Genomic DNA, 21,139 nt, shown 5'->3' with positions numbered 1-21,139 from the left:
AGGCCTTAAGAATCCAGAGTAAAGTTGAGTTTGACATGCCCGTGGAGTCTGGTAACTGGAAGAGAAACCTCAAACATGCTTCAGACACGGATCTGACAGAGGTTGAGAAGTTTGTTTTAAAGCACTAAGGATTAAGAGTAAAAAGTGTCTTTAAAAGTAGAGCATCTAGTGAAAGGGATCTTTTACACCTCCGAAAAAGCTGATAGACAGAAATAAACTGTTTGTTCAACCACATGGATCATGGGTGTGGTGGCTCCGAGCAAAGTGGCAACAATTATTCTTGTCTCGTCACATTCCATGCGGTCCATAGTAATCATTACTATAGTTTCTCACAGTTACTCATGCAATTTAGCAAAGACAGCGTCAGGCCAGAATGTGTGCGTGCTTGTGTGCAGTCATGTGTCCTAGTTTTCATGACCGACTTGGTTGGAACTAAAGCCTCGTTTTGTATACAAAACACAACAGCCTGCTTTGGAGTCCAGAAATATAACGTAGTAGGCTTCTGGACTTCTTAGGCATTCATTTATAGCATCAGTGGATAACAGTATTTCTTTATACAAAATGTACATCCTACTAATAGTCTTTGACCTTTGAAGGAATATTGCTTAAGTCTAGTTCGACATTTTGGGAAATACGCTCATTGGATTTAATGACAAGATTCCATTCTCATATCTGTACGGTAACTATGAAGCTAATGCTAGCAGCCGGTTAGCTAAACTAGCACAAAGACAAAGGCGACTGGGAAACAGCTAGCTCCGTTGAAAGGTGCCAACATCCTACACCAGCACTGCTAACGCTCTCTAATGACCATTATCTGGGTTGTTTAATTTGTACAAAACACCAGGTAGTGAGTTTAAGAGGTGCAAGTAAGCAGATGTTGTTTGACCAGCCTGGTTCAGTGTTGTGTCCCCCTCTTTTCCGGTCTGCTAGGATAAGCTAAGATAACCATCCTGGTTTTAGCTACATGGCTATTTTTTTCGACGTTTTTGGCGCCTTTTTTTCACAGTTTGTTTTTGCTTTTTCCAACGTTTTAAATTGTAAACATTTTCTTCTTTATATTTACAGCGCTTATTTCTACGTCCCATATTTTCTGATATAAAACAAAAATTGAAAACGGACAACACAAGGGGTAACCCTAGGACACATGACTGCACACAAGCACGCACACATTCTGGCCTCACGCTGTCTTTGCTAAATTGCATGAGTAACTGTGAGAAACTGTAGTAATGATTACTATGGACCGCATGGAATGTGACGAGACAAGAATAATTGTTGCCACTTTGCTCGGAGCCACCACACCCATGATCCATGTGGTTGAACAAACAGTTTATTTCCGTCTATCAGCTTTTCGGAGGTGTAAAAGATCCCTTTCACTAGATGCTCTACTTTTAAAGACACTTTTTAGTCTTAATCCTTAGTGCTTTAAAACAAACTTCCCAACCTCTGTCAGATCCGTGTCTGAAGCATGTTTGAGGTTTCTCTTCCAGTTACCAGACTCCACGGGCATGTCAAACTCAGCTTTACTCTGGATTCTTAAGGCCTACTTCTTAGACACATATAAATTACACACACACATCTGGGATATGAGCATGATATCAATCTCCCCATCTAAATTTCGGCAAAAAAAGTGAATAAGCCTTGAATTGCACTTCTTTATACTGAGAGGTGTTTCTAATATTTTACTTTATGAATGTTGGATTTTTGTCATGGCTCTTCCATTAGACTGCATTAGTTTTAGCTATAGGTGTACATAATAACACAGCAAGTTTATAGCCTTTAAGCTCTCCTCTTATTCTTTTCCTTTCTTTAAACATCCTTTCTTCATATCTGTTTGGACCTGTTGCCCGAAGCCAACCCGGTAAAACCGGTTTTGAAAGGGTACAAATTGAATTTTACCCTCGTATTGCCTGCACTTTGATGCTATAGGCTGTTGAGACAATACTCGACTATATTTCAAATGACATTACATGACACGATGGCATGTGGCTTACCGAGGTTATTATATCACAGTATAATGTTGTCTTTTCCACTTCTTAAAGTATGCTTCTCCCTGCTTGGGCCAATGATATCTAAAATATTATCTCATTAGTAAAGTATGCTTCTACCTGCTTGGGCCAATGATATCTAAAATAATATCTCATTAGCAACCCTTGTGTTGACTTAGGGTCAAATTGACCCGTTTTCAATTTTTGTTTTATATCAGAAAATATGGGACGTAGAAATAAGTGCTGAAACGTTGGAAAAAGCAAAAACAAACTGTGAAAAAAAGGCGTCGAAAAGACGGTTGACGGGAAAACCGTTACAAGAAGTGGAAAAGACAACATTATACTGTGATATAATAACCTTGATCACAGATGATATCAAGCATATATCATGAACATAAAAAAAAAAATGAATAGATGTAGCCTACTGCTTTAGAAAGTGGCGTAAAATCTGCCGAACTTCTCTTTTTACAACCAATGAAACCACCGAACAACTCATTTGTAGCCTCAATATCAAAGTCATAATAAAGCAGCCTTTGTTATTGCTGTTCAGCTGGGTCCCCCTTCTTATCTGTGACTTCTCAGGAGGGCAAGGCCTCACTACTGTAGAATCTGTCAGGGAGGAGTGCGTCCGTGTGCTTCACGGATTTTTCTGCCAAGACTAAATTTACACAGCTGCTTGACAGCGGTCAGCACATTGAGCTGACTCCGAAACACACACGTGTTAGTATCACTTTCAGGGATACTACACTGACTTCTTTTCGGTCTCAGGAGGTATTACTGGAATCGCCTACACATTGTCACAAATTAGACAGAAAGCATGTTAATGTGTGCCCCACTTTTGGAACAAGTTATAAAGGTTGTCTTTATTAATCAACTGCTTTGATGTAAAAAATATGTCTCCAACTGTGACCCCACACACACACACACACACACAACAGATGTTTAATAAGCACATATGTGGCACTCAAGCTGTTAAAGACCAGACATCTGCGGCTCAACCCCTATGTAATATGGACTTCCTCTAACACCCACCTGTAAAACATGTGAGACTGGTTTCACAATTACAAGGACCTTCCCATAAAAAGTTTGCCCATATGTTTCTCGCTTTCTTCCTGCTTGTCTCAACAACAAAAAAAAAAAAGTACCTAGAGTTTAGGTAGTGACATGAGACTTCGCTTAAGCTTTTTACAGCTGAAAGTTGACTGGTTTGAACTTGTTTGCCAGATTTGCCATTAAGTTAGTGAGGTTTGTGGATTATCACCCCCATTTAAGACTGACTGAAGAAACTCTTATTCACTGATGGTGTTGGTTCACTGAACATCTGATGTGGTGTGCACATTCAAACACAGGATCCAGTGCCGTTCCAAGGTTCTATTGTTGTCAAATTTATGAATACTTAACAATTTCCAAGAAAGAAAAAATAAGAAACAAATTATTTAAAAAGGTGTGTGCTGCCTTATCTTGCTGAAGAATTAAAAATATTTTGCAACTACTATGTACTGGTTTTCTGGTAACCCTCAGTGTCCATACTCTTTTCCTGGCAGTAAAAATAAACCAGTTTTATTTCACTGGATTAGTGACACACCAAAGTTTATCATCAGGACTGTATGACTCATGCACAGAACATGTAAATATTAGTACAGCATAATTATGCTGAGGACAGTGGAAGCAGTACAGCAAGATGTCTCTAGTTTGTCTGTTGCATAGGTACACATATGACTGCCATATTAACATAAAACATGACTAACATCCATTGTCTCTCCTATGGCTATATTTGAGAAAGAAGGCTTGTTGTACTCCTGCACACAATATTTTGTGGTTACTCCATGATAGAATAACAAATTCCAAACACATCATGTAATTTAAATTTGGGTTGTCACACCACCCTTTTGGTTTATAGATAAAACAATAGCTTAATCCTTTCTTGAAAGCTTCCACAAAGCATTATTCATCAACTTCAAATTTTGAAAATGACTAAATCCTTTGGGTCAATAACCTGGCAGTTTTAGCTTCTCACATTTAAGGATCTGCAGCTTCTGTTTTATACCATCTTAAAATCAGTAAAGCACATCACACAAGTCACTTGAGTTCTGACAGATATTTATTAGAAAAAGAAGAGCAAGCATTTTTTACAAGCCATACAACTGTACTAAGAGACTGAGCTACTCAAGACATGATCAGGTGTTATCCAGTATTAAATAACAGTATTTAATATCTGCAAGCAAAGGAGGAGAGAAGTAAATAAACATAAAAAATAAATCCCAAGTTGACAGTGTAACATCAAGAATTCATAAATAGGTTGAGGCCCCTTTCTGGACTTGAAGCTGTTAAAGAGGACAGTGGAAATGGGGTGACACTGGGTTAAAAAGGAGTGGGTAACAAGGTAGAAGTAGTCTCTCACTTTACTGACACTGAGTTGGGGTCTGGCTGTTGATTGATGCTTTGAGTGTGAGGAAATCTCTTTTCAAAGTCTAACACTACCGGGAGCTACTGTTGACTCATGTTTTGCATGCCTAGTCTACAAATACAAATATACACCCTGCCTGTTTGCCAAAGTACCGTTAGTAAGACAGAGAGTACATTTTGGGGATCTAACAGGGGACTGAGAGACAAGCATGTACAGATGCTTCACCTGACTACCTCCCAGCCCCCTGCTCTACACTAGCAATCATCAACTTCCAGAGTCTTTTCGCTTTCATCTAGCAATTCCCTCTTTTCTTTTTTGTAGCCCGTTTCATACATCCACCCTAGCATGTCATTTAAAAAAACATTTTTGTGGCATGCGAGTGTTGGAGCAGAAACGGCGCCGTCACTACACATTCTGGTTACGTAGCCACAGGACTGGTCTTGACGCGACGCTTCCGAACTTCCTCCATCAGGTCCTTGAGATACTGAATCTCTCGGTTGATGGAGTCTGCCTTCTCCGCCAACTCATGGTTCCTCTTCTCAAGCTCGTCGCACTCGACTTGAAGCAGGTCCTTCTCGACCCGCTTCTTCTGTCTGTAGCGAGTGGCTGCCGTCTTGTTCTGCTCCATCTTCTTCAGTTTCTTCTCCACCTTGGGAGCACCAGACACAGATTTGACCCTGGAGGTCTTGGCCAAGGGGGAGGAAGCATCACAGGGCTCTGGTTTGGAGTAGGGTTTGGTCCTGGAGGAACCAGCTGCTGGAGAGGGGGCGGGAGGAGGACATGGGAGGCGGGCAGGTGAGCCGGCAACGGACTCGATGCCAGAGTCACTGTCGCAGTCGCTTGATGGAGGAGATGTTTTAATGGACTGGTCAGGGAGAGGTACAAGGGGGGGCTCATCTTTGCTGGTGAGCACCACAACAAAGTGGCCAGAGGTGGGAATAGAGAGCACAATGGGGTTGGTGGTCTGATAGCTTCCACTGGGATCTGGAATGATGGTGGCTGAGAGGGATGTGGCTGTTTTCTCTGCATCCAGGACATCCACTTCACTGCCCAGCTCCAGTGTGTAGGTTGGAGAGGGAGCCCGAGAGGGGGGCTCACATTTCACAATGAGCTCTTGATCCGGAGCCATCTCGGTCTTCTTGGACTCTGCCGCTCCAGGGAGAGCGAGCTCCAGAGGGAGAGGGGGGATGCTGGGCAGTGACAGACCCAGCTCCAGGCTCCCGTGCTGGGCGGGGATGCTTGGGCCAAAGGCGTCTAGATCCAGATCCATGTGGGAGTCCAGGGAGGCCAGGAGATCCTTAGGGGAGGTGGGAGACTCATCGGATGAGCAGGAGCCAATGAGGGAATCCAGGTCAAATTCACTCAGGTCAATTTTCTCTGACATCCAGTCCATGCCCGCAAAAGCATCATCTGCCGATAGAGAGGATTTATTAATTAATGTTATTACTTCACACATTTTAAAAAAAAAGGTCCTTGTTGTGGACTGGATTTGTTTTTTAGCAAATACAAAAGCAAAACAACTGCTGGAACTGGTTTTATACAAATTAATCTGACACTCCCGCCCTGTACTGTTTTGTGAAGCACATAAACATGTTCAATTGTGTATTCAGAACACCAGGAACCTCTTAATTTTAATAGATGTTAAGAGCCGCAATGAGATACCACATTTAGCAAAACTGGTTTGAGCCAGTTCAAGTACGCCCTTGAGAACCACACCTGCCAGCTGCTAACCAATGATTGTTCTCCATTGCCCAACACACCTACCAATAACTACCAATTTAAATGCCTTTAAATTTTGGTCTTGGCCAAAGTTTGTACAGCGTCTTGCAAAAGACATTAACGCCCACATATTTTGAGCAACTTGACTGTAGGAATGTCAAAATGAGGCACGCCTTTAATAAAAAAAAAAAAAAAAAAAAGGGGAACAATGTCAGAGTACAACCTAATTTTAACATCTAGGACATGCTGCCTACAGGGCAACCAGAAGTGCTTTACAAACCTATTAAGGCCACTATAAAATATTAACCGCTGGCCAGAAAGCACTAAGCATTCCCAACTTAATCACCTCAATGGTGGAAAAACCATTCTGCCCTTGGTTTCTTTCCACATAAGAACTCACTGATGAAGCCAGTTTCTAATTTAGCCTAAAACTTTCCTTTATACATCAGCTCCATTTTTAGTTAGTGAATTACCTTACTCTACTCTCATACAGTAATTGTAATCCTACTCAACTGTGCTTACAATCTTTTGTTCCTTATGGCTTCTGATTATTATTCCATCGATTTTTTAAAATTTAAGTCACTCTCACCATTGCCATCGTCCGCTCCAACGTGGGTGTTGAGCAGGTCGCTGGCTCCCAGCCAGGGGAGGGACAGGGAGTCCACTCCGGCCTTGGTTCCCAGGAACAAGGAGGACTGGGTGGGGGGAGGAGGAGAGGGAGGAGGGGAGGCAGAAGAAAACGGAGAGGACGACAAGGTCTGGTAGGGAGACTGAGAGGAGAAAGAGAGGGGGGGAGAAGCTGGCGCCTTCCCCTCTAAAGAGGTGGAGGGAGAAAGAGCTTCTTCTTCATCTTGGTCCAGAAGGGGCCCCATGGGGTCAGCCATCAAAAACGAGGGCCCTGTGGACAAGGACCTCTTCATTAAATGCCTAATTTCATGTACAAAATACTTATTTAATATAGAAAAATAATGCATTTCAACTTATAGCCCCGCTAAGCCTGGCGATCTGATTGGTCAGACTTGAAGATCAGAGCCACAAAATACAAATTAAAATATACATTTGTTTTGATACATGAAATGTTTTAATTCATGCTAAACTTTGCAATTTGCCAGAGTTTCCAGCTTGTTATCCAAACACAAGTGCTGTATATTCAGTAACGTTTGTAGTCGTGCTTTAGGAACATTTGTCATTAAAAACACACTAACCTAAGTACAGGGCCTCCACGTCCTCCAACGCCAGCTCGAGTGTCATGGTTGCTGCTGGTCAACGTTAGACGTGAAAGGGCAAATAAAAACAAAGGAGAGTCTGATGACGTTAGCAAGTCGAGGGGTTCCGTACTGCTGTCGACGGCAGCAAAGCTGTAGGTGGTTGCCGAGAGAGACCTGGGTAAAGGAGACACAGAGATGCCTGTTATGGGGGGGACAAAGCGAGGAATATAGACAGTTTGAGTGTAGAACCCTAATGGGTTAAATATGCGTAAATATTTTGGGAGCTGAACACACCTGAACAAGCATGTTTGATGTTTAAAAAAAAAAAAAAAAAAAGGTATTGAAATCCTAGGAAAATATGATACATGGCAGTATTATAATTTCTTTATTCCTTAGTTGGTTATATATTCTAGTCTGTTGACTATGTGTTGAGGATGTGAGAAGCATTGATAAAAAGGGTTGGTCATGTAATGGATGTTGTTTACGATAGTCATTGTTGATTATATTGTGTCAACTTTGTAGGCTGACACGTACTTTGACACTGCTATCCATGCACCTTGTATTGGTATTGATTTGTCCTCGTACTGTTACGGTTGTGTTCCAGTTGGACTGTGTGTAGAACTTGTATGCATTTATGTGTCTTGTATGTGTTTATACTTGCTCCACACCTACTCGCCCTCCGGGGACACAAATATAGTTGAAGTTGAGACATGCCTTTGATATAGGCCAACCTTATCTGTATATCTGAAACACTCCTCATAGTGTCTTCGAGTCCTGAAACAAGTATGCCTACACCTTCCAGACTTTAACAACCCCAGTGCAAACAATACAACTTTCTCGTTGACGTGTGCTCGGGTAGTTAGGCTGGCAGAGCGGGGGAGGGGAGACTAATTTTGGCTAATCCGTTCCAGTGAAGTTGACAAAGCGGCGTTGACGAGAAACACCCCGCCCTCCACCGGGGCATAACATTTCCTAATTTGGTCATGCTTTGGCCAGTAACTCCGCCCTCCCTGCGTCACAGCGGAGATATGGGAGGGCAACCGCCATTTTCACAACAGAGCCATCTGTACGAGGGCTGGAAGAAAGAGTGCGCGCCATTTTGGACACGCCACGTTGTCAATGTTTAGCTAACTAGCTAATATACACAAACACAAATGTTTAGCCTTATTGTCACTATAATACATACGATTTTTACATGGACTTGAAAAGCTATTGCAGTTTACAGAGGCCACTGTTACCATGGCTTGGCACAACCCCAGCTGTTCCGCCGGCTGGCTACTTAGCTACCTTTCATTCAACTGACAGTTCGTAATTTGACACCGACACCTGAACCAGGAAATCGTAATATCGGGATCTACTTTGTATCCATTGCAACAATAGTCTCATAAATTAGTAACGCCCAAGTGCTTAACCGTACTCATCAGGTCTGTAAACTGCATATAGCTAACGCTAGTCCAGCTGACATTTAGCTAGGCGGCTGAAGCCAATATGTCGAAATAAGAAATACTTACGCCATTTTGCCAGAAATAGCCAGTGCACTTAGCCTTTGCACTGCCTGGTTGCTGCCGCTGCAAGGATAGCCGCTGCACGCCTTTAAACTGCCATTTTAGCGCGGGAGAGCTTTCACCGAGAGTCAACAGTCACTGTTACAAATATGGAAACGAAGCACGGGAGGAAAGAGTCACAGTACTTTATAAAGTGCCGAAACACCGCCGACTGTATTCCTCCGCGGTGTCACACCGCGGGGGCGTTTGTGTGTACATCCCTATGGTACCGTACATCCATGGTAACTGGCAGCAAAGATTCTCTTTAACGACTAGTAATAGCGTCTAACCCGTCTCTGCTATCAGTGAGGGTAAGAGGAGTTTCTTTTTTAGAACAAATATGTACAAGTAATGAACTTCCAGGTAGGCAGAGAAGTAGCGTTAACCCAAAGAGCCGCTGTATTACTCCGCTCGAGTCTGGTTTGTGATTGGCTAGAATGCATATCGTCGAAACAGCTGACAAAATAGATCCATATGGAGCTTTAAACATGAGTGTCCTCCTACGTAGGTCAGATGCAAAATGTAAACATTGAGAAATTGAGTCTTTTACAAATGTCAGCGACTGAGACCACAACAAATATCAGATAATGCATACTTCAAGATACCTTTACATTTGTTAAAAAGAAAAGAAGATCAGTAATCTACGTTTTATTTCCGGTGCACTTATTTCAGAAGCATCTCAAATGAAATACGCCCCTGCCCCCAAAAGCCCGCTTTTACTTTTTGTGTGCTGTATCCAGGTTTATGAATTGTATTTAAGTTATTTTAAAATCATGTTGTTTGTGTACAGTAAAGTTACTAAATAATTGGAGGGGAAAACGTTCACATCTGTGTAGCTATTCCACTTTCTGTCTCTTATATTTCCAGTTTTTAGTGGGATGTATGTGTACCTGTATTTCTATATTAGTTGTTCTATGTTAGTTGTCTCTGCACTTTTCAATATGCTAAGTCTCTTGAGAATTCATTGCAACTGGTGGTTAAAACCATAGACAGTATAGGTTAAAACTGATGAACCGGTATGGTTCACAGGGGTAAGAACTCCATTGCCCCCTGGTGGCTAGCTGCAGGTTTCATTCTCTTATTTCATGACATTGTACAACAGGACCTATTGTAAACAGAACATTAAAGGTCCCATGACATGGTGCTCTTTGGATGCTTTTATATATGCCTTAGTGGTCCCCTAATACTGTATCTGAAGTCTCTTTCCTGAAATTCAGCCTTGGTGCAGAATTACAGCCACTAGAGCCAGTCCCACAATGAGCTTTCCTTAGTCTGTAGCTACTGAGGAGGAGAAAGGGGGGGCAAGGTAGAGAGTTGGGGTGTGGCCTTGACCAACTGCCACTTTGCTCGTTTGAAAGCCATGATGACTCTCTCTCATGGGTGGGCCAAATTCTCTGGCCGGGCAAAGCAGAGAAAAGGGAGGTACCCTTGCTACTTACTTTTTTGGACATTTTTTTTCGCAGTTTTTGTCGCCTTTTTGTGGTGGTTTTCTGATGTCATTGTTGTTTTTTCTGAAGTTTTGTCGCTGTTTTTTGGGCATTTAAAAAACTAAAAGTTTTTGGTCGCTTTTTCCGACATTTGTCTCCTTTTGACGTTTTGACGGGACCTCACTAGATAGTTGGAGATCTCACCCCCCCCTCCCAATGTTGAACCCAAAGTTAGGGCCTATAATAGCCTACCTAATATTTAAAGCAGGATAATGCACATTTCATACACAAAGGCAATTCAAAGTCTTCACATAATGCATTGAAAACAAAGATTGAACATGAAATTCTGCATAAAACACCAGGCAAATTAAAAGGATAGAAATAATACACAAACACAATTCCCAAATTATATTTATTATATTCTGTAAGTAAACTCCCAGGTCAGGTCCAGTCTTAACCTGCAACAACATACATAACATATTAATCATAGATTATCTACTGTATAACCAAGTTGGTTATACAGTAGATAATAGATAGATAATGTATGATTAAAAAATCTAAATCAATAAAACAATTACATCTTTTTACTAAAGCTGTAACCACTCAAGTTGTCTAATCAGTGTAATGACGTGTGGTTCTGTATTCCTATTCACTGAAGTTTTGCAGAGAAAAATAAGGACATTAAAGTGGAGACTGAGAAGTCTGTTCCTTGTTGTGTTATACAGTATTTGGGTTTGTTCCTTTTTTTTAACCTACACATACTACATTGCCAGATATGTTGATATATTTTTAAAATAGGCAAATATAAACGTATGAAGATGAAATCAGGCAGGAGAAGGTTAACAAGTTAAAAAGCTTTCACTCCTGAACATTGCTCACTGAACAAGTCCTTGAGCTCATCCAAACCCTTATTGAGCTCCTCTGCTAGCTTGCGGATTTTCTTAGCAAGCTCCGACTTGAGGTCCTTCTTCGGCCTCTGAACATTCTTTCCTTGGATGAAGAGATCGATGCCGAGGGCGAAGCCGTCAATCAGCCCGGACGCTTTACTGTTAGCCTCTATGGCCCTGGCACTGGCTCCTCCAGTAATGGCCATCTGTACCATCTTTGCTACTTTCACCGACTCCTTCCTGGCTTCACTCAGAACAGACAGATCATGCTGCTTTAGCTGCTCTAAGCCCTCGTTGATGAACTTCAAGCAATCCTGAAAATTCACCATGAGGTCCTTGTACTCCTGGAAGGTCTTCTCGAGTTTCTTCTTGCCCTGACTGACGTTCGCCTGGAAGAACAGGTTTCCTAATCTGTTAGACAGCAGCTTTAAACACACAATGGTAAAATAAAAAGTTAAAACCACTATGTGGGAAATAGTTTTGTGTTCATATTTTCTTTTTTTTATTATTCTGCTGGCATACAATTTGGTTTGTAGAGAAACAAAGCAATTTTGGTGGTAACTGGCGCAGTCTAGATTTTGCTTTGAGCTTCAGCCGGTGCGTTGCTGTCCGCCACAGTGATACCATCATGGGGGGGGGAAATGTTTCAAGTTTTACACCTAGTGGCTTTAACTTAAATCATTTGTTGGCCAAAATGACAACACTTGAACGGATCGTATTCCTTGTGTTTTATATGAAAGAAGATTTTAGGTAGTTTTCTAGTCTTTTTAACCATCGTTGGAACACAATAATATTCTCTTTGTCTATTATTATTCACTTTTAGGATCCAGCACCAAACCTTCAAAGCTTTCTAAGTATCTCTGTGAGTTGAGCGCATCCAGTCCTATTTTTCTCTATGTCTACCATGTTCAATACTCTATTTGTGCTCTTTTTGCACCAGACTTGCCTGAAGGAATATACTGTGTGAATATACTATGTGCCTGAGGAACATCTGTCAAAGCTTGAGCATGACATTTTGTCACTAGTGCACGTGCTTTACTTTGAAAGCAGAATAGATTAAGTTACATTAAATACGATAAAGTACAACATAAAGAAAAAACCCTCCAAACATTTAAAAACCCACAGACACAAACCACCATCAAAAACGTACAATACAGTGATTTCTAGGGCTGTCCTCGACTAAAGAAATTCTTAGTCAACTGACACTTATACGATTTTGTCGACTAATCGATTAGTTGATTTAATTGACAGAGCTGTGTGCTTTGAGAGGTGGTTAAGACTAGAAAAGCACAATATAAATGTAGTTAATTAACCATCTGTAAAACTGAGTTTCTCCACAATTAATCCTGCAAAAGCACCACTTTAAATCTTGTGTTTACCATAAATGTGCTCAGAAGTTTCTTGGAAATAAGTAATTAAGCATGAATAAGCATAAAAAATGACTAATCGACTAAAGAAATCTTAGTCGACTAAGACCAAAACGACCAATTAGTCGACTAATCGACTAAGAGGTGGCAGCCCTAGTGTTTTCCCTAGGTTTGTGGAAGACTAAGGCCTCCTGCACACTGCCTGCGTGGCGTGAGCGTGGGATTTCTGTTGCATGTCAGCTGCGTCGCGGCTGTGTGGCGTTTTCTATATCTTTGCACACCAGAAACGTGTCTGATGCGGCGCTGCTGCTAGCCTTGTCTGTACACGTTTCCCATTGATAAAATGAAATAATAGCGTGTTTACTGCACTCAAGTAATATTATACTTCATGTTAAACATAAATGATTACAGCAAAGACAACGTCGTCGGCAGTATTGACGGCAAAATAGGCTAAAGAATATTTAGTTCTGTATTGACCGGTGCAATATTTGAAAATCGATAATTATTATTATTTTTTTTTTTTAAATTACATTTATATCTGCATTTATGTCAAAACCTAGAGACTTTCAAACATCAACATGTCATTTATTAATATGTATTTGTGTCAAAATGACATATAAATGTCTTTTCCTATTCTGTTTTGTAACATGCTTGCGTGTTGCGTGAAAAATAGGTGTCGGTTCTATTTCTAGCATGCACGCGTTTTCGCTGCACCTCAGGGGGTTTAGGGGTCCTCTCTCAAGAAAATATGTTTTTTAATTTTTAAAAATAAGCAATTTTACATCATTTTGGACCATTATTACCCTATCTTTGTTTAAAATGGTGAAAAAGCTAGAGTAGATAACACAAAAATTAAAGCTTTAGTGCGTAACTTTTTGATATAAATGAACGTCCGTTACATTCAAGCCATTGCCAAATGAGTTGCTACAAAGCTAATTAAGACTATCAGCTCCACACAACTCTCTCTGGATTTCTCAGAATGGCTATGTTCAGAAGATTGTGTCGTCTCGCGACTTCAGTGCGCAGAAGCTCAAGGGAAGATAATGACCTCTTCTGAAGAGTCCATCATGTTGTTTTAATCCTCCGTGTCCTCCTTGGCTACTAGCAACTGCGTGGAGGAGGGGTGGGGGTGGTGCGTGATCACAGAAGGCTTGTATCATGTGGACGTGCTGGCAGTTTTGTTGTCATTACTTAGAATTCCTCACAGGGGCAACAGAAACTACGTACTATAGCTTTAACACTCAAAAAGCTTAAGGACAAAACTTGCCAAAGAAAGCTATTGGGACCAACTACAAATATTTGATGTGGGTAAAGTATTTTGGTTACATTTATTCCGCTGGTGGTGCCCAAAAATGGCTTAGGTGCTGAACCTTAGCCTTATAATGCTGAAAACCCTGTAATATATATAAATCACTAAAGTTTGTGTAATGTCTGGTCACCTTGTTGGCGATGGCTGCTGATGCACCAGTGACGCCGCCGGCTGCGGCCATGCCAACCCCAACTACAGTCAGTGCCAGTGATAATCCCAGTGTTACTGGGGCCAGAATCACCCCAGCCGCTGCTGCAACACCTCCTGCTGCAGTTGTAGCTCCTCCTGTGATGCCAGCAATCTTTGTCCCCTTTGAAACCTGAAGATTAAAGGGAATTGATTATATTAAAAGTATTTGATTAGACTAGTCTTTATACATGATTGGTTTGAATGAAAGTATAACTCCTATCATAAACTTAAATGCAATATACATGGCCTTTGATTAGCATATGTGGCCTTTTTACCTTGTCCAAGTTGTCAGCAATGCAGAGCAACTCGTCAGTGTGCCCCTTCAGAGTGTCACCATGTTGAGACAGCAGGACGATGTAACGCTGGATAGCTTCGTAGAGCTGTTCAGCTTCAACTTTGATGATTCTGGAATGTATTGATATTTTTTTGATTATTATCAGTCAGCTTTAGTAGACTTACTTTGAGTTAAGACAGTGCTGCGGACCAGTGGGTAACAAGATGCATCATCATTAGCTCACACCAAGGCAGGTATGGCTTTTAAATGGCCTTTCATGTATAACATTGTGACCTAAGAATCCCAGTCAGTCTAAAGTTGATTAGAAAATTGGCCCCTGATGAAGACCAAGTGGTTTTAGCTACACTAACGACACTGGCGTCCACAGATGGCAATGCTAGTCGGTTGATCCACCACTTTGGTCCAGACAGAACTACCTGAACAACTACTGGATGGGTTGCCATGAAATTTGGTACAAATATTTAAGATTTTTGTATTTATTTTATTACGACGATGCCCATTAATCAACATTTCTTTAAATGCACCAGTGTTAGCCAGATGGCTAATTTTCAACTGGAGTCCTAGTTACCTAGCATGCACGTCTTTATGGTGGGAGGAAACCGGGGAACCCGGAGGAAACCCACGCAAACACGGGGAGAACATACAATCTTCACATATAACGGCCCTGCCTGGACAGGGGATCGAACTCTGAAGTGCCAACTTGCTGTGAGGCACTGAGCCACCGTGCCGTGCTCCCCAGAGGGTGAACCAAGAATTTGATGATGACCTGACTTTTCTTCTAGCACCATCAGCACAACTCAAAGTTGTCCTTTATCTTGTGGAATAAGTCAACATTTACTTAAAATGTTGTAAAAACAGTCATGTTCCCAGAGGATGAAGTGTTCATGTTCCTCTATGACCAAAAACCAGCAAGACATTCCCATCAGCCTTAGCTGTGCTCTGTGTTTAGTGCTAAAAAGCTAATGTTAGCATGTTTACACACTGAACATGGTTAACATTATACTCTGATAAACATCCGCATGTCAGTGTTGCCATTTTGAGCACGTTAGCATATTGTTTTTATTATTATTATTGATGTTAGCAAAATTTGGTTTAAAGCACCACTATGCCTCAACTATAGAAATATAAAACATGTATCGATGTACTTACTTTGTTTCTTCCTCTCCTCTAAGTTTGAGGTCTTTGCTCTGAGAAGTCCAGGCTGCAAGTCAATACAACTTTAGTTTAGTAACAAGTTACCAAACAAATTAAGAACACCAAACAGTTTTTCTGACTCACGTTTTAGTCCGTATTGCCAGTTGGACAAAGAGATGGCAGCCTGATAGAAAAAGACAGGTAAATTCAGCAAAACTAACTATAGATGTATTCTATTGATATTGTTTTAGTGAAATAGCTTAATGATTGTAAAATAGCCACCATTTTGTGTCCATCATGAGGCCGTTCTTTTGGGATTTTTTCGGTACCCACCTGGGAAAATGAGTCACAATCCAGTTTTGTTAAGTGAAGATACGTACATATAACATCTCACAGCAGGTTGGAGGCAGTCTGATGGTTTATTTTCACTTTTTTGTGAAAATTTTGCAAATGTTGCAATTGCAGCCTTCAGAATTTTCAAAATAGATGTGATTTCTCTTACAGATCGACAGAATGTTATTCTGCCACACATTTAAGAACTTAATGTGGAAAGGATTTTCTACCACTCCACCAGTGTTCCCCTGATCCAATTTTCACAAGCAGTTTTACTTTTGACATTAAACTACAATAAACTTAATTGGATAGTCCTTCAACCAATCAGACCAACAATCTGGGTGAAGTAGCAGCGACAGCAGCATCAACGGGTTGCTGCGCTTCGGTGGCCGTCATGTTGAATGTAAACAAAAAGCTGCTTGCTGTATCTGCACTATCGTCATTGTGTAAAGCCCTCCTCAACGGTTGTGATTGGTGCCTCGATTTGGAAAAATTGGAAATGGGTTTGAATGGGTTCTTGGCCAGACGGACTTGCAGAGCAAATCTCAAATTTGCCAGAAGTGTGTCAGGGTTTCTCAACCTAAATGCAGGATTTTACTTAATAACATTGTGTGAGAAAAGGATTTGAGTGCTTTCACCACATCTAAATAGATTTTTCCTAAAGTCATATAGGATTACTAGGGAATATATTTGGGTATAGTTTTATTTGTTTAAAGGTTTAAATACCCTCTTAATTATTCAAACATATATGTACATTTTTAAAACATACATCAATAAGAACTTTTTTGTTAATGCATAGGAACAGTTATCCACAAAAGGAATTTTTAGAGACATAATCTAGAAGATTTTGTGGTTTCAGTAGCTGTAATATATTCATATTGTACTTATTAACTAGCTGATTTGCTAAAGCTGTATCCTACAAAAATATTTAAGGTTGCTTGTCTTCAAAACATCTATCAGCCTGTTCAAAGAAAATTAATATAATATATTATATACATTTAATTTATGCTTTTTTTTAAACTGGTGGGATTTTAAGGGCTTCTTGCTGTGCCTAGAGTCAAATGATTATGTTTACCCTAGCCCCATATTTCCTAAAATTGGGCTCACAAAGAAACTGCGGGGAACCTTTGGGATTTGTTTTACTATATGAGTAGATTCTGTCCAACAACATATTGGAAATAAAACATGAAACAACTTTACCTTTTCTATTTCCACACTTCCATTTCCAGAGTCAAATCCTCCGGAGCTCTGTATAACGATCCACTTCTTTGGTGAGACTGGTGGAGGAGTTGAGCCGACCGAACCTCCCTGAGTTTCAGTGAAAACACTCTTCATTAAGTGTAGTAATATTTGACAGTGTTATTGTGTGAAAGATATAAATATACTACTAATAATGTTAGTGTGTTGCCTAATGTGTGTGCGACTTTATTAGATGTCTGTTGATGTATTGTATGCAAGTTTTGAATTATGCATCACAAAGTTTGGATTGAATGATACATGCAGTATCTGTAATATATTCATATTGTACTTATTAACTAGCTGAGATGCTAATGCTGTATCCTACAGAAACATTTAAGGAAACTGCGGGGAACCTTTGGGAGTTCTTTTACTACATGAGTAGATTCTGTCCCACAACATATTGGAAATAAAACATGAAACAACTTTACCTTTCCTATTTCCACACTTCCATTTCCAGAGTCAAATCCTCCGGAGCTCTGTCTAACGATCCACTTCTTTGGTGAGACTGGTGGAGGAGTTGAGCCGACCGAACCTCCCTGAGTTTCAGTGGAAACACTCTTCATTAAGTGTAGTAATATTTGACAGTGTTATTGTGTGAAAGATATAAATATACTACTAATAACGTTACTGTGTTCTGCCTAATGTGTGTGCGACTTTATTAGATGTCTGTTGATGTATTGTATGCAAGTTTTGAATTATGCGTCACAAAGTTTGGATTGAATGATACATGCAGTATCTGTAATATATTCATATTGTACTTATTAACTAGCTGAGATGCTAACGCTGTATCCTACAGAAACATTTAAGGAAACTGCGGGGAACCTTTGGGAGTTCTTTTACTACATGAGTAGATTCTGTCCCACAACATATTGGAAGTAAAACATGAAACAACTTTACCTTTCCTATTTCCACACTTCCATTTCCAGAGTCCAATCCTCCGGAGCTCTGTCTAACGATCCACTTCTTTGTTGAGACTGGTGGAGGAGTTGAGCCGACCGAACCTCCCTGAGTTTCAGTGAAAACACTCTTCGTTAAGAGTATATTTGACAGTGTTATTGTGTGAAAGATATAAATATACTACTAATAATGTTAGTGTGTTGCCTAATGTGTGTGCGACTTTATTAGATGTCTGTTGATGTATTGTATGCAAGTTTTGAATTATGCATCACAAAGTTTGGATTGAATGATACATGCAGTATCTGTAATATATTCATATTGTACTTATTAACTAGCTGAGATGCTAACGCTGTATCCTACAGAAACATTTAAGGAAACTGTGGGGAACCTTTGGGATTTCTTTTACTACATGAGTAGATTCTGTCCCACAACATATTGGAAGTAAAACATGAAACAACTTTACCTTTCCTATTTCCACACTTCCATTTCCAGATTCAAATCCTCCGGAGCTCTGTCTAACGATCCACTTGTTTGTTGAGACCGGTGGAGGAGTTGAGCCGACCGAACCTCCCTGAGTTCCAGTGAAAACACTCTTCATTAAGTGTAGTAATATTTGACAGTGTTATTGTGTGAAAGATATAAATATACTACTAATAATGTTACTGTGTGTTGCCTAATGTGTGTGCGACTTTATTAGATGTCTGTTGATGTATTGTATGCAAGTTTTGAATTATGCATCACAAAGTTTGGATTGAATGATAAATGCAGTATCTGTAATATATTCATATTGTACTTATTAACTAGCTGAGATGCTAATGCTGTATCCTACAAAAACATTTAAGGAAACTGCGGGGAACCTTTGGGATTTCTTTTACTACATGAGTAGATTCTGTCCCACAACATATTGGAAATAAAACATGAAACAACTTTACCTTTCCTATTTCCACACTTCCATTTCCAGAGTCCAATCCTCCGGAGCTCTGTCTAACGATCCACTTGTTTGATGAGACTGGTGGAGGAGTTGAGCCGACCGAACCTCCCTGAGTTTCAGTGAAAACACTCTTCGTTAAGTGTGGTAACATTTGACGGTGTTATTGCGTGAAAGATATAAATATACTACTAATAATGTTACCTTGTGTTGCCTAATGTGTGTGCGGCTTTATTAGTTGTATGTTGATGTATTGTATGCAAGTTTTGAATTGTGCATCACAAAGTTTGGATTGAATGATACATGCAGTATCTGTTCGGCGTATATGTAAGGAGACAGAGATGCCACAGAGGCGTACAGCACACAGTTTTAATAAAATGATGCCATTAGCCTGCACTTTAATTTGTCAAGAAAAAAGTAAAATTAGAAATTATCACAAACAATAATGATACCAAAATTATCAATATTAGCCCATGGCCATTCAGAAAAACCAGATCAATAACAAATATCAAAATGTAATCTCATCTAGGCACCAACCTGTGGAGATTTCGTGGGAGACTGAGGAGTGGAGCTATGTTGTAACAGACTGTCGTCCTCAGTGCTGTCTGAGGGGAAAAACTTGCTCCTTGCCATGGGAACTGGTGGGTTTTTCTGCAGTAAGACAGGAGGTGACACATTTAAGCGTTGAGGCTGCCAATCACAGGACTTTATTAGGAAAGTATTATTCACTCACATTTTGTGATTTTTAGATTACAAAGTTGCAGTTTACAACTTTAATTCAAAACCTTTTTCTCAGAACTCTGAGCCTACATTAAGCACTTAATAGCGTGCATGTATCTAATTAAACATGATCCCAATTTGAGTCCAATTCCCAACCTGACTCTATCAAGATCCCTACAAAAGGTTAGATTTATTACAAATCAGAAAAAAAAAAAACATTTCATTGCAACTGCTTTGTATATTCATATCAGATTGAATTTGTTGAGAGATAAAACATAAATCTGCTTTCCTAATCCGAATTCCATACTGCAGTATTTATCAAGGTGGACTCTACCTGCTGAGATTCAGGACAACTGAACTGAATCGAGCTGGCCAAACACGTCAGACAAGATCGATAACATCTTTGTAGTTGGCACACTCACGACTTGTTTACTACAGACGGGAGTATGCCAAATGTGCTTTTGCTTTTACTTTTGCCCTGAACAAATACCTTTTTTCATTTATACCTTTGCAAACTGGATATTACGTAGAAATATTGTGACGCAGATGAAATTGATTTGTTTCAAGACATAAAATAATTGCTTTGAATATTAATGTGTCTGGTCTGTCATTTTCACAGAAAATTAATTAAATGAACTGTTTCAAAATTCTTGAAAGCAAGTATACCTTTTCTCCCTCAATAAAAAATTCAGAAGCTATAAATATGCACATTTTATTCCTTTGACAAGTTTAACTGCTGGACACAAGATTCACTGAAAATTCAATTCTCAGTTTACATGCACTGGAGGCTTCATTTTTCTATATTACATTAAATTACATTTTGGACCACAATTTGCTCTCAAATATTTGTTATGTCACAAAATCTTGCGAGTACACGTCATAAAACTGAGATTTAAGGGGAGAACAGATAATCAAGTTTCTTTCCACAGCAGATTAATGTTAAAAACTGTCTTTTAGTGTCAAATTCTGCACATAGATGATCCTGCAGTGAAGCTTGGACACCAAAATTAACCAACATGAGGCTAAATACCAAATGTGTGCATTCACTCAAATTAATTTGTTCAGTAGCATTTGGTTTAACAGAAATGCAGCTTAACTCCTCATTTGACACCGTTAAACCTGATTTAATTATCTAATTTCTTACCTTTGACATTGTGTAACTTCCCCTGCTGTAATTGAGACGTTCCACTATCGCTCTCCTTTGCTGTTCTCACTTTCCTTCTCACCATCGACTTCTGAATGCTGATCCCAAAGTCCTAGCAGGTTGTAGGTGAAGATGATTGACATTCTACAGCTCGACTGGTTCATGGCCATTCAAGCACCTGCATTCTTGTGCTTTACACACCTGTTATGGTTCTGCTGTTGTTAGAATGAAAAGTATTCTCTAAAGTCAAATCCATTCCCCGCAGATAACACGGCACACCTACTGTCAAAAGAACTTCCAACTTCTCATCCCTTCATTAATAATAACTTTAACGTTATTGCAATGCCAAACAGCAAGTGTTAACTCAACATTTTTAACTGTAACACCTGAAACTTTATTTGGTCTTC

General features: G+C 40.0%; 2 protein-coding genes across 2 annotated transcripts; both read right to left on the bottom strand.

Annotated features, from left to right (window-relative positions):
* Nucleotides 1–4,068: 4,068 nt before the first annotated feature.
* On the bottom strand, nucleotides 4,069–9,050 carry atf4a (activating transcription factor 4a). The gene is made up of 4 exons (XM_028605297.1): nucleotides 8,831–9,050; nucleotides 7,317–7,493; nucleotides 6,701–7,009; nucleotides 4,069–5,802 (listed from the first exon to the last, which is right to left on the bottom strand). Exons 2-4 carry the CDS (start codon nucleotides 7,360–7,362, stop codon nucleotides 4,811–4,813), a joined length of 1,347 nt encoding a protein of 448 aa, XP_028461098.1. The 5' UTR covers nucleotides 7,363–7,493; nucleotides 8,831–9,050; the 3' UTR covers nucleotides 4,069–4,810.
* A 1,781-nt stretch (nucleotides 9,051–10,831) lies between these two features.
* Nucleotides 10,832–19,476, bottom strand: LOC114546471 (apolipoprotein L3-like). Its single transcript, XM_028565256.1, has 12 exons — nucleotides 19,406–19,476; nucleotides 18,873–18,980; nucleotides 18,404–18,511; nucleotides 17,941–18,048; nucleotides 17,472–17,579; nucleotides 17,005–17,112; nucleotides 15,754–15,804; nucleotides 15,616–15,655; nucleotides 15,487–15,538; nucleotides 14,318–14,447; nucleotides 13,984–14,172; nucleotides 10,832–11,566 (listed from the first exon to the last, which is right to left on the bottom strand). The coding sequence occupies exons 7-12, from the start codon at nucleotides 15,754–15,756 to the stop codon at nucleotides 11,138–11,140; spliced, it is 843 nt and encodes a 280-aa protein (XP_028421057.1). The 5' UTR covers nucleotides 15,757–15,804; nucleotides 17,005–17,112; nucleotides 17,472–17,579; nucleotides 17,941–18,048; nucleotides 18,404–18,511; nucleotides 18,873–18,980; nucleotides 19,406–19,476; the 3' UTR covers nucleotides 10,832–11,137.
* Nucleotides 19,477–21,139: the final 1,663 nt, after the last annotated feature.

This window comes from Perca flavescens, chromosome 2, assembly GCF_004354835.1.
Source record: "Perca flavescens isolate YP-PL-M2 chromosome 2, PFLA_1.0, whole genome shotgun sequence".
NCBI lineage: Eukaryota > Metazoa > Chordata > Actinopteri > Perciformes > Percidae > Perca > Perca flavescens.
The sequence above is the reverse complement of the archived record's forward strand: the minus strand, read 5'-3'. Positions and strand labels throughout refer to the sequence as shown.

Bases quoted from the DNA above. Each gene is read 5' to 3' on its own strand.
- LOC114546471 (XM_028565256.1), bottom strand. The intron at 15,539-15,615 runs GTGAGTCAGAAA...ATTGACTTGCAG, and splicing joins CTGGCAATACGGACTAAAAC to CCTGGACTTCTCAGAGCAAA. The intron at 14,448-15,486 runs GTAAGTACATCG...AATACATTCCAG, and splicing joins AGAGGAGAGGAAGAAACAAA to AATCATCAAAGTTGAAGCTG.
- atf4a (XM_028605297.1), bottom strand. From the start codon at position 7,362: ATGACACTCGAGCTGGCGTTGGAGGACGTGGAGGCCCTGTACTTAG. The intron at 7,010-7,316 runs GTTAGTGTGTTT...CCTTGTCCACAG, and splicing joins CGTGGAGGCCCTGTACTTAG to GGCCCTCGTTTTTGATGGCT. The intron at 5,803-6,700 runs GTGAGAGTGACT...CTCTATCGGCAG, and splicing joins TGGAGCGGACGATGGCAATG to ATGATGCTTTTGCGGGCATG.